The following is a 19,063-nucleotide window of genomic DNA, read 5'->3' on the forward strand; positions in this document are numbered from 1 at the left end:
GAGTTTTGGTGATGGGAAGCTGTTTCTCGTGTCTGAACAGATGAAACTGCTGGGAGAATGCAGTGGCAGCATCGACTCCGTGAGGCGACTGGAGCACAAACTGAAGGAGGAGGAAGACAACTTTCCGGGCTTCGTTAACCTGAATAGTACCGAGGCCCAGACGGCTGGTGAGTGTGTGGTGCTCTTTCAAAGCATTATGCAATGTAAGATCCCAAAGCACCGTGTCCCACCCACGTTCCACTGGGCTGCTCAGCCTCCTTCTAGTCTGTCCTGAGAACTCACCGTGATCCACTGGTCTCCCATGACAGAGATGATTGGTGAAGCTCATCATGGTGTTTTTTCCCATTCCACTCATTTGCATGAACTGTCTCTAACGTGGCTAGTCAGCTTTATGTATATACGCTCTCAGAGTCTATTATAAGAAGGAACCAAGAATAGAAGGATCTCCAGTATGGAAGTTCTTCGAAAGACTAGGAATGGAACCACCCTATGACCCAGCTTTACCACTCCTTGATAGTTATCCTAAAGAATTCAAGTCTGTATGCTACAGTGATTCATGCATACCCATGTTTGTAGCAGTACAATTCACAGTAGCCAAACTATAAAAACAGTCTGATCTCCCTCAGTGGATGAATAGGTAAGAAAATGTGGTATATATATGGAATAGAGTTTAATTCATTCATAAAAAGAACAAAATTATGTCATTTTCAGGAAAATGGATAGAACTTGAGAGCATTCTGTTGAGCAAAATGAGCCAGACTCAAAAGTCAAGGGTCATATGTTTTTCTCCCATATCTGGAAGCTTTAGGAAATAAGAGGGAAAAATGGGGGAGGGGGTTCTTATGAAAATAAAAAGAACAGTTGAGGAGAGGGCGTAGGGGAAAGGTGAGGATGGGGAAAGGGGAAGTACTGGAGAAGAAATTGACCAAATTATGCTGTTATATCATGTGCATGTATGAATGTGTAATAGTGAATCCCACTATTATATATAATTATAATGTGTTGCATTTCTATTGGTATAAAAAAGAATGGAATGATCCCTTCGTGCATGTGGCTACTCATTTCTTCATAAAACTTATCAAGAGTGTAGCTAATTTTTCTTTACTTCATTATGGTTATAAAACCAAATAGGGAAGGCACAGGCATTGTGCCCATTTAGCTGTCATTTACAGATGACAAGAGAAATGTCCACTGGAGCTGCTATTCTTTCTGTTGCTCCTTAAAGTTAGCCACCACCATCTGAGTAAAGCATCCCTTAATATCACAGGTAGAGAAAGCCACTCACTGTTCTGGGCATGTCTCGCCAGGTGTCATTGACCGATGGGAGCTGCTGCAGGCCCAGGCACTGAGCAAGGAGCTGAGGATGAAGCAGAACCTTCAGAAATGGCAGCAGTTCAACTCGGACCTGAACCACATCTGGGCCTGGCTGGGGGAGACCGAGGAGGAACTGGAGCAGCTCCAGCGCTTGGAGCTCAGCACCGACATCCAGACCATCGAGCTCCAAATCCAAAAGCTCAAGGTAGCTGCCCCTTCCCTCTCCCGCTGCAGCCACGCAGAAGCCACAGTGTGGGGTAACTGCTCAGGAACTGGGGGCTCTGATGGTGTTACCCTCATGGAGCAGCAGAAAAAGATATCTAACCAAAATGAACAAGAACGCTCTTCTCTCCCCCATCCATCCCCAATCCATGTGTTTCATGAAGGAGGTTTGGAGAGCAGAGAGATGGATCATATTACAATGACTTGGTACCTTAAGTTTTATGAAAGATCCAGGCACCTCTGAGACCTGTTTAACCTCTTTATAAGGGAAATACCAGTATAATCAGAGTCCTGCATATCCCTTAACTACAGCTGGAAAGAAACCCTTTGCAAGATTGTATTTGTGTGAATTTCTAAGAGACCTGATGGGACCATTTGAAATTCTCAGAGTGGCAAAACTTCCAAAATAGTTTATGGTTGTTTTGGCAAAAACATTTTACTGTAATGAGTAAAACCAAACACAACTGTTGAATATTTGTGGTTAAACACCTCTGTGGATTTTGGCCTGGGTGGGTGTAGTGCTCAGATAGCTTCCTTAACTCCACCTCTGAGTCTGAATACTTCTTGATCCAAGCTATTGAGCTGTGTTCATATGTAGAAACTTGTAAGCATCCCCTGGACCGAGAGCCCAGTTTCTCTTTAATAGTTCAGTAGCAGCTCCTGGGTCATGTTTGAAGAACATTCCAGTGTGCGCCTCCTCAGAATGTTGTCACCCAGAATCTCCAGGCTCAGAATTCAGTGCCGCTGCATTTGGGTTCCTCTGGTTGTAGTATATGCTGTTCATTGGGGGTTGGTATCTCTGTGGCTTGCTTTGGGTGGTTGTATTATATTGTTTTAAATTTTCAGACAGAGAAATGAGTCTTCCCCCACAGATATTCCCACACTTGCATCCTATAGCGAGATCTCTGCACTAACCCCATGAATTTCAGAACAGAGCATTGAAGGGGAGATGCACTTTCCAGTATCTACATACTGAACTGCATTTTTCTTTAGAGTTCCTAAATCTAGCTGGACAGTATTTCATTGTAACCAAATTCCTTTGAAAGTTGATAAAGTAGATACTGGCCAGAGTCTGAGCCCTCAGGAGATGAGGGCAGAAAAAGACGACTTTGGAAGTCAGCCTATAGTCCTTCCTCATCCCTCCTCTCTGTTTTCTGTAAATAAACCTGTGGAACAATTAAGTACTTTCCATGATATCTCTCAACCTTATGCTGTTTCTGTGGTTGAATTTATAGACCAGGATGTTAAGAACCTATTGAAAAGTGAAAAATTAAGTCAAGTTGGGGACATAATAGAATTAGTGAGAAATTTTAATAAAATGCAGCCTGGTAGGTATGATTTCCAGAATTGCTTTCCCCTCCCAACAAACTTGATCTGTGGATGTTTAAATAGCACCCAGACACTCCACAATTAATATGTGTTCAAGATCTTAGAATTGAGTACTAGATTGTTTGGAAATGCACAAAGCCAAAAATTAGTCACATTTTTTGGGTGACATCAAATTAAACTGGTAAGCTCATTAAATATCCAGTTCATTCTCTTTATCATCCCAAGAATGTGCCCTGGGACATAGTGGTGATCTCAGCCAGTAAGCCACTGTGTCTTCTGGGCTCTGAAACCTGCTGTTGTAAACTCACTACTTCATTCTTATGCACACAAGTTTGAGCACCATTAATCTAGTGAAGTAGGATTGTACAAGAGAGTGTGTGTGTGTGTGTGTGTGTGTGTGTGTGTGTGTGTGTTTTAAAGCAGGTATCCTGCTGCCCAAAACTATTGGAGCCAGGTTTCTGTTTTGTTTTCTCGTAGCTGAACTACTGCACAGGGAACAGAGCTCGTCAGTTCCCTTAGTTCATGGGTGGAGTCAACATTTCTTCCTGCAAGTCTCCTCTTGCCTTTATTTATTATTTTCACTCCTTGATTTTCATTCCCATTCCTCAGACCCTTGACCACTATTCTGAAATATTTAGTAGTCATTCTGCATTCATATGCACTCTTGAAAATTGTGGGGTTTTGCTGGGTGTAATGGTGCACACCTGTAATCCCAGCGGTTTGGGAGGCTGAGGCAGGAGGATCATGAGTTCAAAGCCAGCCTCAGCAAAAGCAAGGCACTAAGCAACTCAGTGAGACCCTGTCTCTCAATGAAATACAACATAAAGCTGGGGAAGTAGCTCAGTGGTCAAATGCCCCTGAGTTCAATACCTGGGATCTGCCCACCAAAAACTGTGGGGTTTTGTGAGTGTGCAAGTATGAATGCTTGTGTTCCACATACCACCCTGGTTTGGATTTCTCATCCTACACCATATTTTCTGAAGATCTGTCCATGTCGTCAGGTGTCATCTTATTGACTTCTTGTATTACAGCATGGTTCTCAGTGGCTGTCACCATCTCCAACCTAATGGTCCTGCTAAGGTCTACTTTTTTTTTTTTTTGGAACCATGTGAAATTTATTAGCTTTACTAACATTAACTTATTTAAAGTTGCACAACCACTTTGTGAGATACGCGTGTTTACCTCCTCTTTTATTTATTTATTTTTATTTAGCTTTTAATATTTTACAGACTGCATTTTGATTCATTGTACACAAGTGGGGTACATCATTTCATTTCTATGGTTGTACACAATGCAGATTCATACCATTCGTGTAATCATACATGTACATAGGGCAATGGTGTCTGTCTCATTCCACCATTTTTCATAACCCCCTCCCTCTCATTTTCTTCTACATATTCTAAAGTTCCCCCATTATTCTCTCATTCCCCACCCCCACCCCCATTATATATCATCCTCCACTTATCAGAAAACATTCGGCCGCTAAGGCCTATTTTAATAAATGGATCTTTCTATAGGAGTAGAACATTTTCCAGAGTCTTAAACTACATTCACAAATGTTTTCATCATTATTGCCCTTGTTTGATTGTTTACCTTTCTCTTTTCAGGAGCTTCAGAAAGCCGTGGACCACCGCAAAGCCATCATCCTCTCTATCAATCTCTGCAGCTCTGAGTTCACCCAGGCTGACAGTAAGGAGAGCCGGGACCTGCAGGATCGGTTGTCCCAGATGAACGGGCGCTGGGACCGGGTGTGCTCTCTGCTGGAGGACTGGCGGGGACTGCTGCAGGACGCACTCATGCAGTGCCAGGTGGGGAGGCTCTGGCAGTTGGAGACTCGGAACCACACGTTCACACCTCAGTTACTTTAGGGGTGCAGTTGCTCCCCAAATCAGTGGCTGAGTGAGACAACTGTGCTCCCAAACTTTTCATATTACTGGAGAATCTGTATTCGTGACCAAGATGCAAGGACTCATCTCATTTTCTGCCCATCTAAAAAGAGACCATTCCCCACATCTGTCTCAGTCCTGCCATTCCTTCTTTGACTTATTCATTTCCTTCCTTCATTCACACTTCTTCTGAGCACACAGACCTTTCCTGAAGATCAAAGGAAGGTATTGCAATATTTATTCATCCATTCATGCTACAATTACTTGCTGTTTCCACTGAGCCTGATAGATCACTGAGCAGCTGTGATACAGCATAGTCTCTGTTTTTGTTGGGAAGACAAAACAAATACAATGCAAAGAAATAGTTAACAGATGTGGGTGACAAGCATGACTGAGAAAAGCCATTTTGGGAGGGAGGTCAGGCACATTCTGTGGTCCTTTGAACCAATCATGGAAGGGTGTTGCTAAGAAGGAGATGCAATAGATGAGAAGCCCCAGACGCAGAAAAGGGCATGGCATCTTTTAAGATATGAAAGAAGCCAGTGTGATGAGATGGAAGTCAGAAAGCAAGAAGGTCTGGGTAAGAGGCTAGGAGCCAGATGTCAGAGAGCACTGCAGGTCCTGGCCAGGAGCATGGGTCATACTGTGAGCAGAGTGAGATGACGGAGGATGTGAAGACTCCCTGAAAGCAGATCCCAAGCTGTGCACCCTGCATGCTTTCCAGGGCAGGGCTGTCTCTCAGGAGACCCTCTCTGACAGTAGGCTGAATCACTAAGCAGGTGGGTGAGTGAAGGGGAGATGGGTTCGGACCTAGGCCTTCAAACATAGGAAGATTTGCATATACCTAAAAGAGAGATGAGGAGAATTTCTTCCTTCCAAACTGTCTCTTAGTGCAACTCTTCCTTTGGGAAATTAAGTATTTCAATAGCAATTTATATCTAAATTTTCCCCCAAGCGATAATTGAGTTGCTTTTGGTAAGAAGTTGAACTCACAATTAGATCATCAGCACCAGGGCCTCTCTCAGAAAGGAGTCGTGTATCTGATGTTAAAATCAACATGCATTTACCAATGGTAGTAATCAGAAAGAATGGAAATATGTTCTAGAAAACTATGTTATCCGCGGTTTGTATGTTTTGGTAGGATTTCCATGAAATGAGCCATGGTTTGCTTCTTATGCTGGAGAACATCGACAGGAGGAAAAATGAAATTGTCCCTATCGATGCCAGCCTTGATGCAGAGATACTTCAGGACCAACATAAGCAGCTTATGGTAAGAACTCTGGTGGCCTCTGCTTGATTTTAGCAGGAATGCACTTTTTTTTTTTTTTTTTACCTTTTGCATTATAATCTCTCACACCCCAACTTAAGTCCCCAATTTAACTCCTATGATTTCCAATTTTTGTGAAACAAACGTGCATAGAAGATGACATCTGCCAACTTCAGCCACTGCTCAGTTGTATTAATCTTAGCTTTCATTACCTAGTTGTACTAATTATCTTATGTTTATCATAGCTGCTTTTGTTGAATTATGCTTATTTGTAACCTACTCCTTATATGTTGTATCTGTGTCCCAAAAGTTTATGTGGTAGCTTATTGTAAAAGAAGATTAAAAGAATTCAAATTGTTAATAGGTCTTGTTAAGAGGACCTGATGGAGCATGAACCTTGGCACTAAGCTTTCTGAAAGCAAAACTGAAGAGAAACCTAGTGAGTTCACTCACTGTCATTATCTGATGGAAACAAAACATTCCAGTTCTTAAGGATCAAGATATTTTTCTTGCACTAAATTCAAACAGAAATTGACTTATAGAATCATTTCCTTTTATTGGCTAAGCAATTTATTGATAAGTGCAACAAAAGAAGAATTACTTCCATTGTTAATTTCTCTGTTGAGTAAGAGATTTCTTCCATGCTAGGCTGTGTAGATTGTTATTATGATCTTGGGACGATATAAGATATGCTGTACTTTGTGACTTTGATAGATGATAAGAAAGCATATTTGAGTTCCATTAGGAGAAAAATGCCTTGCACTTTGTGGCTTTCTGTGTTTTTAAAATGTTATGTCTTAACTTTTAAGAGTTACTAACCTGAACTACGAAATTGGTAGCTTTTAATTCAGCACCATAAGGGTCTTAGAAACCAAGAGGAAATAGTAATGCAGATGTATTTTTATTCAACCTTGACCTCTGGCATTAAGCTGTGAGTGATTCACCCTGTATCTTTTTAAAAATCATGACCAGATAACAGAGTATGCCTAGAAATACCTGAATTTCATTATATCTAGCTCTTTTGTTTTTCTGTTTAAAAGACTAAGTTTGATTTGCATGTCACTTTACATTCTAAGAATTTTCACACACATCGCCCAATTTAAACCTTATAATAACACTTACTGGGACCACGCAGCCAATGAGAAACTGAGATCAGAGAGATTCGGATGCCTTGGAGAGCATTTTTTGGCAGAGGCAGGAATAGAACCTGAGTCCCCGATTCCCAGGCCATGGGCTGCAGCGCTATTTTGGGGGTGAGCTCTTCATTCTGATGATCAGGTATAATTGCCCACTTTGGGAACTTACTCCAACCATCCCAAATTCTTAGAAAAATATTTCCTATTCTGTACGTTAGCAAATAAGGCGTGAGCTGTTGGAGTCCCAACTCAGAGTGGCCTCTCTGCAAGACATGTCTGGCCAACTCCTGGTGAATGCTGAAGGTACAGACTGTTTAGAAGCCAAAGAAAAAGTCCATGTTATTGGGAACCGGCTGAAACTTCTCTTGAAGGAGGTCAGTCGGCATATCAAGGATCTGGAGAAGTTATTGGACATGTCGAGCAGTCAGCAGGTGAGCCAAACCAGACCTCTACTTACACCTATGGTAGAAAGGCTTCCAATGTGGCACTTACCGGAATGGGTGCCCCCCTCCAGCACTACTCCAAACCCTGCCTCAAAATAAAAAGCAGACTCATAAACTTTCATGACAGGACACTACTATTGATTCTCCTCAATCCAAAAGATGTCTCATAATTGTTTACTGCCAAACCTGTGACCACCACTGCTGTAGCATTTTATTCTCCCCTGTTTATTTAAGAATTCACACATTTTCAGTTGTAGTCATGGTAGAACAAACCAATTATCGCACAAGAGTTTTGTATTCAACGAAGCATGAATTCTTCTTATGTATAGGGCAATTAATTCATAGAAAATGGTCTTCTGCTCATTTATCTTTTTTTTCAAGTCACTCTGTCATAGTAGTATTGTTGTTTTAAGAAATAGACTTGTAGGTCCAGCAATGCGTGGAGAGATTGCAAACTTTCAGTTGTGAAACCCTCTCATGAACACAAATGCATTGTCCTATAAGGATGCACAAGAGCCACCTGTTCTGAGTAACAGCTGTGCCAGAAGTAACAGGCTTTCTTTGATTCCTCAAGACATGCTCCTAGGTGATTGTCATTTGTTTCTGACTTCAGTGACGGGTCTGAGTGAGCTGCAGCCCTCCGGCAGACATCTTCCTCTCCCAAACCTTTATCAGCTTATTCACATCCATGTCCCTAAGAAATAATTAAAGCTGCAATGACAACACTGTAGCTCTGCTTTCCAGAAGGGCCAATCTTAGAAAGCCTCAATGCACTAGAAGGGTTAGGTCCCATTCCTGCAATGGTCTGATTCCCTTTTTCACAAGGAATGATCTGATTTTTATGGAGGAGATGAAGTGATGGGTAGGGCTGGGGTGGGAAATGCATTGTGTCTACAGAGCCCCCATGGCTCTGGGACGTGACCAAAGAACTTTTCCCCTCGTAGGACTTGTCTTCCTGGTCTTCTGCTGATGAGCTGGACACCTCGGGATCTGTGAGTCCTGCATCAGGAAGAAGCACCCCGAACAGACAGAAATCGGTAACTCTTCACTGTTCATTTTCAGGTCACCCAAGGGGAGGGGGACACTGGAGTATGAGAGTTGTTTGTGCCTATCACAGGGTCCACAGGCTCAAAGCAGGAGTCCCCAAACAGGAGAGGGCTGTCACCAATATAGAGCTCCTCCCTCTGCCCTGCCGCGTGCCCTTCCAGCATGCGCTCAGGAATGGAAAACAACAGTTATGTTTTTCAAAAGAATCAGGACTCAACGTGTGGTTGGTATGCAGGAAAAAAAAAATGTATATATATATATATATATATACACATATATATATATATATATATATATTGCTTTTGCTCAAATGGCCATTTCCAGAATGGTGCTCATGTGTCCCTTCAGTGGCTCCTTCCTTCAAATCACCACTGCCATGTCCACCTAGCCCAGGTGGGTTGCCTGCCACGTGCAGAAGTGCCTGAGCCAGAGGTGGGCACAGTGAATGTCCTGTGCGTCCACTGAAGTGAGGTTCTGTTGCTCCTCCAGCCCAGGGGCTTCTGACTGGTGGTCCTGAAGTTGCTTCGAGACTGCTCTGCCCTCAAGTGGCAACACCTCGAGCTGACCCACCCTCAGGGCCCTGGTGGGGGGCCCCTCACCAGAGCACAGTGAGGACAAAAAGATAAATTTGGCCCCTGCTACCCTCTATACCTTGATTTCTCTGTGTAAATAGAAGCTTGTTTTTTTCTTTTGTTGTTGTTGGTTTTTTTTAAGTCTGGCTTTATGACTTTATTCACCCCATTTTAAGTTCTTAGAAGTAATGATTTCATTTGTACTTTTTTTGTTAGATACACTTATGTTCTATGCTGACAACTGTATTATCCGTTTTAGGATTGTTTTTTACTACATTCACTAGTTTCCTGTAGATCCTAGTTTAAGAATGTGAAGGAATACTGGCTTTTCCATCCAAATTTTAGTTTTTTTGTAACTTGTTGGGCTCTGTCACTACAAATAACAATGTCATGTAACAATCCAACATTTTAATACTGTTGTAGTGTTCCGAAAGGTGAAAAAAAAGTATGTAAAGTCTCTTTGAGGCACACCTAATTTTATAGTTAGTAAATGTATGGAGACACTGAGTGGCACACAGTCATTTGAGCTTCTACCATGAAGAGTGGGTGACATCATGCCCACGGTAGTAGGGACGCCACGACTTATGTTTCTCTAATGATCCATCATGTAGATGTGAATTTATTTTATTTCTTCCACACAAGAAAAGCCAGTTTCCTTGATCCGTGGGTACTGATCATTTCATTTGGTTTGTTGTTCCTTTGCTGCACTTTTAGTTTGATTTTCATCAGTAGCTTGTCTTTATTTGCCTGGACTGAACATTCTTCTTTCTTTACCCCTGTTCATTGCAAACAGCCACGAGGCAAATGTAGTCTCTCACAGCCTGGACCCTCTGTCAGCAGTCCAAATAGCAGGTACCTTGTTCTCCTGGTTTCCACACTGTTCTAGAACTCCAAGAGGATGATGAAAATGGTCCATGATATAGGCAGGCTTGCCTGTGGTCTGCCTCAGGGTAGTTAAGACGTCACTCATTTCTGCCCACACCCTTTCCTGATAAATTGGAAGAGCTTTTTCTAAATGCAAACACAAATCCTTGGACCCCCACCCAAATTTTAGCTGCACATAGTTCATCTGGTTCTTTCCAACCAAGTGTACCCTGCGTGTCCATAAGGACTCAGTCCAACTGGGACACAACCACCTTTTGATTCATGGCAGACTTTTATCATCCTCTTTCTTTCTAGATTTTACAATAAGACAGGTAATCGATCAATGAATTACTTTACCATTCACAGAACCCACAAATCTGCATAAAATATACTAACATCCCCAACTTTTTATTTTATTTTCCTGTTTTATCCAGATTGTGGGTTTTGGATTCTCAAAATGACAAGCCCTAATTTGGTATTCTTCACTTAAAATTTATAAGCACCTTCTCTCTCTTCCGCTTGCCCTCAAACGCCCTTTGAGCCAGCACACTCAGCCACTCACCCTCCGCACACTTGGCAGACTCTCTCACCCTGGACCCAGGAGCGCCCAGCACCCTGCCCGGTGCTCCCTGGAGCTGCTCTGAGCTGTGCTCCCTGCTCCACGCCTCGCCTGAGATCCCCGTGTCCGAGTCAGCAGTGCTTTGCCTTTGTCGTTGGTGTGATGTCTGTGCTCCTTCGCCCTCCACTAACCAGCTCATGTTTCCCCAGGAAACTTTTTCTTTTTTTTAATGAAAATATTGTCCTTGAAGCTAGATTTTTCTTTCTTTTTTCTTTTTCTTTTTTTTTTTTCTTTTTTTTCATTCTAATCCCAAGCAATTCACTGTAAAAGTATTTGTCCCACTGGAAACTTCTCTCCACTGAGCAGGAATTAAAATTCCTGGAAGGAGGGTGGGGATGAGGAAAAGTCGAACTGTCAACAACCCCCAAGTAAGCGTTCATTTTCCAGCCGTAGACTGAAGGGACTGGCCTTTTCCTTTGGTCATTACCACTCCACTGAGGTCATGCAGAAAGGATTTTGATATGCTTTCTGGTTTTAAGTCTCCCTTTTTTCCCTTTCCTTTTTGTTTGAAGACAATTTAATGGATTTTTTTTTTCCTATTCCCAAAACAAAATAACAATAATGAAATTTGGAGAAAAACTCCCAGGGACTCTGAAGGTGAGGATGGACACCTGAAGGGACTCTGATATTTACTTAGGCCCCTAGAGCAAAAGACAGCTGTGTACTATGGCCAGACTGCTGTGATGTCTAATCCCTCTTCTCTCCACTCCTTGCTAATGTGCCAAGAGCAGAGATGAAGAATATCCCCATAGCATTCGTTTGAGGAAACCAGAGCACAATTCTTGGGTCAAACCAAATGGTGGAGTTGAGAAAGTGAAAATCTCTTGCCCTCTTATTCAACACGAGTAGAAATAACCTTTTGGTTTCCACATCCGTGGGCTCCCCCAGCTATTTTGGACAGGCCACAGCTCTTCTGAAGCATCAAATGCCCTCATGTCTCTTAGGGTGGCAGGTGCTTCCACATGCCTCCTAACAGGACTTCGCGGCTGGGACAGCCACCTTCTCACTGCCACATCCACAAGGCGCCTTTCAGCTCTGCTCTGCCCGCACAGTTGATTAACACCTTTCTGAGCATTCAGCACAATGTCCACTTGGCTCCTCAGGAGGGGTGGAATACCCAATTGGTATCCTTCGTCAGACACCTTGGCAGACAGGTTGCAGTTGAATATTCCTGGGCTTCTCAACCCCTCACAACCTGGGCTTGGGTTCATCCAACCCTGACGGGGAACTATAGGGACTCCAGGGGAGAGTGACCTTCCCTCGCAATCCTGTTGCCACGATGTCCCTTTACCTGCAACTTGAGATACCTTGTGTTTGATCTTGCACTGGTCCAGCAAATTTAAAGGATTATTGCTGAAGCACAGGAGGTCAGACTGTTGCCCTCAATTATCTGCAATGAGAACATTTTAGACACACTTTTTTTCTGAGAAGGAAGAGGAACTGTGTTGAAAGAGACTGGGTGTTCATTTAAAGCGTGGTTATTTACACGTCTCCTGGTGTCTCCATAATATACTAGACTGTTACATATGCTAGTTTGATTTGATGGTGACAATTCTCTGCCCTCATTTAATATTCTAAACCTGCATATGGATTGGGGCCAGTAGTTACTGAACACCTACTATACATACATAATTAGGCCTACATAATTAGCAATATGGTTTCTTTCATTAAAAGACTTGTAGTGTATCAGAATTTAGAACTTTGCTGCACCAATAAGAAAAAGCTTTTGATAATTCCTCAAATTATAAGAAACTGAAAAAAAAATCTGTTCACACACATAATAATTCATAATTTTCATGATTTTTATTTGAGGGTAAGCATACCTTAGAAAGCAATGTGTATGATGGTCCATCTGCTACAATTTTCCTATGTGAGACTCAACGTTTTCTAACCTGGTCACTGCCTCAAAACTCTAGAACTCTAGAATAGTTGAAGTTGACAAATGAGAAGATTTCACTCTAGTTTTCAGCAAGACAAAAAAAAAAAAAAATTGCTCTGCCGTCCAGACTCAGTGAATGATGTCTTCATCCCAAAGCTGAGAATCATAAAATGCTGAATTGCTGTGGACACCCTTAGTCTTTGGCACTTAGAAGTTAGATGGAATGAAAGCAGCAAATACTGGCTGAAATACTGGAAGGAAAAAAAGGCTTCATTTTAAAATCCATCTGAGGTAGTCAAACAGATTTAAGCAAACCAGTGGGTGTTTTTGCATGTACAGTAAGGTCTTGCTCAAAGTGCTGTTCCGTTTCTTGTGGAATTTGTTTTCAAATCTTTTCTGTGGCACTCTTCCTAGGGATCACTTTATTCCAAGAATTCAAAGAGCTCAGCATAAAGCAGTTTGCCCTGGAAGGCAGTTGCCCACCCATACTCCAAGGACAGCTGTAGGGTCTTTGCTTTGCTGTTTTGAGGCAGCCTTTTCCTACTCTTTCTGGGGAACAAGTCAGGCCATTGGAGAAATTTGCCGCACCTTTTGAAATCACTATTAGTAAATCAGGAATGCTTCCTGAGAGAAGAGGCTAAATTCAGCCAGCCCCCAGGGGCATGAGTGAACATACCCGTGGTATAATTATGTAGATAATAATGACAAGTTTCTGGAATCTATTTAGTACTTAATGTGTTCTAAGTGTTGTGTTATATTACCTCATCTATCCTATGCATGGCTGCATTCCTCAGTGTATGGAGAAGGACACTGGGAATTAGTGACATGAACCTGGGTAGAAACTCAGGTCTCTCTTGGGTTAACCCTGTCATGTTGACAATACCACTCTACCAAAGGGCTGTTGGGGGGTAGGGGACCTCACAGGACAGGCCCCCAGGCTGCCTGAGGTAGTGTAGGAGCAGCTAGAATGTTCGGTTTGAAACAAAAAGACTGAAGTCCTAAATTGATTCTGGAAACTTGTCTTGTGAACCACGTATTTTTATATGTAAATAAAACTGCAGTAAACACTGCAGTTTCAAAGACTATAAGGGCAGGCAGTAAGATCATGGAGAACCTAGATATTTCTGCACAATAAATTACTATAATAATTGGTATGGTAATACTGCCCATGTTAGCTACCAAGAAGAAAAATAATCGGAAAGTTTTTTTTCACTCCACTGTAAACAATATATGCACAAAATTAGCTCATGTTCCATTGACTTCCAAGTGAGCTGCATTCTGTGCGATGGCACTCAGGATCTCACACCTCTGTCAGGCAAGTCTCTTCCCTGGGGTGGTGTCAGGTGCTTCCTCCCTTACCATCCACCTTCTCCCATAGCTGATACGTATTTTGGGTCAGGGACAAAACAGCAACACCTGGGCAATTATTTACTCCGAAATTTGGAATGAGAGTAATGAGAAAAAACAAATAAGTATTTGCAGAAGAGAAGAAACCCATGTTTTACTGGACAGATTTACGTAAAATATCTCCATCCATCAACTTCCTTGAGTTTTTTCACATGTTTAAGTTTTCATCTCTAAATACAACCAGAACTGGCTTGCACTGACATGGTAAGATCAGTGGGAAATGACCAGTGACTAATCAACAAGTTCCCAAGACTCTCACGATTTGGGTGACCTTAGGTCCATAGGTCACCTTAGGTGAGTGTTAAAAATACCCTTTCACTTTGCAATCATTAACTTACTGGCACTGAGATCCCTAGAACAGCATCACTGGCAAGAAGACCCAAATATGAGCGTGTTGAAACTGGTAGTTACCCCTAGCCAGGTGGACGCTTATCTTGGTGGATGGACTGGACATTTTTAAGAGCAATCAGCTGTGGGGACAGTCACTAGGTACTGTCTGTTCTCTTTGACCCTCTTTCAGTCCATTTACTGCTCCCTAGGTTGGCATTCTGCAACGTTAGAAGTTATGCACCTATTACATTTTAGTAAAAAATGCTCTGATGCTGTTAAATGTGCCATGTCCTCCAAAAGCCTCCATAACATGTGAGCCCGTGTTCCCCAAAATGGTGACCTTACTAGTTTTTCTCAGGAGTAATTTAGTCCATGCACAGCCTTTGATTTGATCTTGTTCTTTGACCTCATTGCTCAAGAGAGTTAATGATTGACCAAGAGGGGCTATCCAGTTCTGTTGGATTGCATTATCAACCCTGTTCACACATCTCTCCATCGCTAAAGTCTTTAATTGTCTCCTATTGAAAATGAGCCAGTTAGATATTTGGAAATGAGGCAGGAGGGAGCTCTTGCCTGTCATTCTCTTCTAGCTCACCCAGTTACAGGTGGTAACGGGTGTTTGCCAATGCATATTTTCACATCAAGGGAAGGATAGGCTGAAGAAAAACACAATCCAGAGTTCGTGGGTAGCTTATTCCACCCTTCTCAAGATATTTTGAAACAAAACATTGAAGCATAAACTGTCAGACTGAAAATCATTTTAGGGTACTAGGGCAGATAAGAAAACTGAAAGCCATACAGACTAATTTACTTGGTCATGATTATAGAAGTACCTGGAAAAACAATGTTCCCGCGTCCATACAAGGATTTGGTGATAGGTGTGATATTCTGAGGCTTTATTATTAAGACTGGAAGCATTTTAGACTTAAAAAAAAAAAAGAACCACTTTAAAATCCCTTCAGATGCAAATATCTCTTCTTTGCTTCTTTGTGTGAGATACCTGAGACATAAATATGACCTGTGTGTCTATAATTCATAATCACCAACCAACACATCATGGCCTCATCAAGAGTGTGGTGGGCAGGGATATGGGAACTCTGATTCCTGCTAAAGCTCTTCCTTTAGTCATGGGACTTGGGGCAAGTCATTTAGCTCTTGACAGAGTACGAGTTCTGGTAGTTCACATGTCAGGTTTGAAATCTTTCTTCTGCCACTTGCTGGCTAGGTAAACGTGGGCCAGCTGTCTCAGCTTCTGAGCCTCTTTTTCATCACCCATGAACTGCAGCTAATAAGCCTTGAAGGTCTGTTGTGAGATTAAATGACAGAATCCAAGATAAATGCTTAGAGTGTTGCCTAGCAATCTGGAGAATAAATGTTAACTATCCTTAACTACTTATCTCCAAAATTAGGAGATGGATTAGATACTCTCTAAAGAGGATTGATCTCAAGATGAGAATTTTATAATTAGGCAGCTTGCTTTGCTTCTGTTTTCCCTTCCTCTTGTAAAGTATATAACATATTTATTTTATGCTCTACTGTATTTCCACAAAACATCCTCCCCCCCGCCACCCCTTTCCTCTTTCCAACTCATTAGGAACAGCTTACTGGGCTTACCATAAGGTAGTTAAGCAATACGACCACTAGATGGTGATTGAACTCTTGTAGCCTCTCAGTTGGGAGACTGTTAACACTGACAAATTAGAAGTCATAAATCATATAAAACTTGGAACTTAGAAGTTGGAAGACCATAGATCTCATTTGAAGAGGTCAGTGACGGGGTGGGGACAGAGGTGAAGCAAGTTGTTCAAAGGTTATGCCGCCTTTAGTTGTGGACTTCAGAAACAACAAAGTTTTCATTTAGGCATGTGAAAATATTTTTTTTTCTTTACACTCCAAGAAGTTTGCTAGAAAGAGTGCAGTACAAGGCTGTTTGGGTCTTCTGCAGACCTAGTCTGTCTCTCGTCTTACTTTGATGGTTTCATAAGAGAGTTTCAAGCAGTCCCTGTGTTCCCTTCTAAGGGGATTATATGTGATTTTTATCTTAACACTTATTTTCTCAGCTGCCATTTATCTCCCATGGATACTAGGGTAATCTGTCTTTAGAAATTAACAGCTAATAGGGGAGCACAATGTAAGGTTTTCTTATGAGCTAAATCTGCAGTTTCTAATGCAGTTTTTACATCTTTATATTTTTCCAACAGCCTCCCATTTGGTATCTTTACCTTTTGTGATATTAAACCATTAGGTACTTCATCTTTGGCGTATGGGACTGTCTTCTTCGTATGTCTGTTCTTTGTGCTCATACTGCATTGGGTAGGTGTGGTGCATACAAAACACCTCCTGCAAACAGCATTCATGTCTTCATCTTTTCCATCAGTGACCAGACAAAATGCTAATGACTGCTCCCAAGAGAAAACAGTCACACCCAACTCAGGAGCTACTTCCATATTCACTATTTCCCAGGCACTCTTTATTATGAACACTGAAATTCCTGCTCACTCTCAAATGTACTAATTAAAAGGAAGATAAATGCAAGCTAGGAAAGTAGGGTACATTGAGTCTAGAAGGGGCCTTCGAGATGACAAACTCCAGAAATGGTGTCCTTTTCCAAAGCCATAGACTTAGCGGCAGGGTCAGCCTGACTCTGTGTCCTTCAGCAACAGGTCTAAGATGAATGCCGTTGCTGTTCCTGTTCAAACAGCTTTGGAACCCACTGGTGTCAGGCCAAACACTGGTTCAGTGCAAGATGAAGCCAGGTAGACTCTAAATAAACTCCCATGGGTCTGTGTCCAATGACTAGGACGGTTTTTACCTTTGGGTGTGGATTTTGGCATATCCAGAATGGCTAGATGGGATTCTTTGTATGATTCTCTCACAACAACTAACTTTGCCTAACAATATGCTGATATTTTTAAAGCAAAAATGTACTGCCTCAGACATCTACACTTTAATTATCCTGGATCTCCTTAATTTATGCTGGTGTAATGCATGTAGAGCATTTATGTTTATTGATAGAAAAGATTTTACCAAAATAAGAGACAAAAGGAGTGGAATTTCAACCCAGTTAGTTGCCGTTAACTGACTGACAACATGTGTATATTTTGTTAGGGAAGTTTCCAGAAACTCTTCCTTTGGTGGGGGGAGTGATGGACATACTGCCGAAGGATGGCCACCCATTGCCAAGTTGGGTTGTGTTTTGCATGGCCCTTTGGCTTCCAGGAAGGTGCAGAAACAAAAAGCTGTTATTTGAGTTATTTATGTTGATTCTTCTGTCAGGTCCACAAAAGGTGGCTCCGATTCCTCCCTTTCTGAGCGACAGCCAGCTCGGTCAGGCCGAGCCTTCCTGCTCAGAGTTCTCCGGGCCGCTCTCCCCCTTCAGCTCCTCCTGCTGCTCCTCGTCGGGCTCGCCTGCCTGGTACCGATGTCAGAGGAAGACTACAGTTGTGCCCTCTCCAACAATTTCGCCCGGTCATTCCACCCCATGCTCAGATACACAAATGGTCCTCCTCCACTCTGAACCAAGCAGATGCTATCTTCAGAAGTGTCGGTAGCATCGGGAAGATTCGGCCAGCAGCAATCCCAGACCATCAGAGAGGATTCGATCTTGGCGGAAGCCCTCGATGCGGCAGCTTTAGCTCTCCTCCGTATCCATGTGTGCAAATCACGGCTTCAGATGTGGTTGATAAACAAGGACAGAAGGAGAGTAAATGGAAGGTTTGGAAGAAATTGTTCCAGACTCTGAGCCTTAGCACTAAAGTAAGGACATCCAAAGTTCCCTGGACTCACAAATTCTGGGCCATTGGCCCATTCAGTTGCATAGCCAAGGACTCCAGTAGACCACCTGGGCAGCTTTCCCATGGTGCTGCTCCACCCACCCAGTAAACCAAGGACCCTCCCAGGCTCCATGTCAGTATCGTACAATCTACCAACCAATCAGTGCTGAAGAGATTTTAGAACCTTGTAACATACGATTTTTAAGAGCTTATATGGCAGCTTCCTTTTTACCTTGTTTTCCTTTTGGGCATGATGTTCTAATCTTTGCTTTAGAAGCACAAGCTGTAAATTCACAAGGCACTTTTTTTAAAGGTAAAAAGAAAAACCAGATGTAATAAATAAGGTCATGGAAGGCTTTATGTGAAAAAAAGTTGAATGTTATAGTATAAAAAATATTTATGTATGTACAGTTTGCTAAAGCCAAGTTTTGTTTGTATTGATTTCTTTGCATTTATTATAGATACTGTACAATATTTTGTCTGTGCTTTTTTTTCTACCTAAAAAAGTGATTCTAAATTTCATCATTAAGCAGGCACGGATCAGAATGAAACTTGATCTTTTTTGTTGAGTGAAGATGGAAAATAAGTGCGTATTAAAGGAAAAGGAAGCTTGGAAGTAGTACATATTTAGATGCAGAGGAACCTGGAGGATCACTTTTCCTGTCCTCCTCCCATAGCCAATAAGATCTCATGCATTCCTATTTCCTGACATCATCACCCTCTCTTCTCCATTCCATTGCACAACTGAAAAAACCTCCTAGGAACTCCTGTCCAAAGCCCCTTCTCTGATCCATCCCAAGGGTATATACAACAGCCACATAAACCTTCTTAAAGTCCTCTTTTGTTCCAGGGCCTTCTTGGGACTGGAGATAAAGCTCAGTGGATGAGCACTTGCCTAGCATACAAGAGTCCTTGGGTTTAATTCTCGACACCAAACAACAACAAACAAATAAAACAAACCAGAGTCCTTTGATG

At 42.1% G+C, this 19,063-nt stretch overlaps 1 protein-coding gene across 14 annotated transcripts in view; it reads left to right on the forward strand.

Moving 5' to 3' along the window:
• The window catches only part of Syne1 (spectrin repeat containing nuclear envelope protein 1), a 443,098-nt gene extending 424,398 nt beyond the window's left edge, over positions 1–18,700 (forward strand). For 12 of the 14 annotated variants that reach the window (XM_047557256.1, XM_047557246.1, XM_047557248.1 and 9 more), the window contains 8 exons: positions 41–167; positions 1,308–1,519; positions 4,473–4,673; positions 5,893–6,021; positions 7,373–7,585; positions 8,542–8,634; positions 10,010–10,068; positions 17,592–18,700. In XM_047557256.1, the coding sequence (XP_047413212.1) occupies positions 41–167; positions 1,308–1,519; positions 4,473–4,673; positions 5,893–6,021; positions 7,373–7,585; positions 8,542–8,634; positions 10,010–10,068; positions 17,592–17,832 (1,275 nt within the window). In that variant the 3' untranslated portion in view covers positions 17,833–18,700. The remainder of the gene's footprint in view (positions 1–40; positions 168–1,307; positions 1,520–4,472; positions 4,674–5,892; positions 6,022–7,372; positions 7,586–8,541; positions 8,635–10,009; positions 10,069–17,591) is intronic. The other 2 variants (XM_047557257.1, XM_047557258.1) reach the window with 1 other exon arrangement.
• The last annotated feature ends 363 nt before the right edge of the window (positions 18,701–19,063 follow it).

Source organism: Sciurus carolinensis, chromosome 7 (assembly GCF_902686445.1).
Source record: "Sciurus carolinensis chromosome 7, mSciCar1.2, whole genome shotgun sequence".
Taxonomy (NCBI): domain Eukaryota; kingdom Metazoa; phylum Chordata; class Mammalia; order Rodentia; family Sciuridae; genus Sciurus; species Sciurus carolinensis.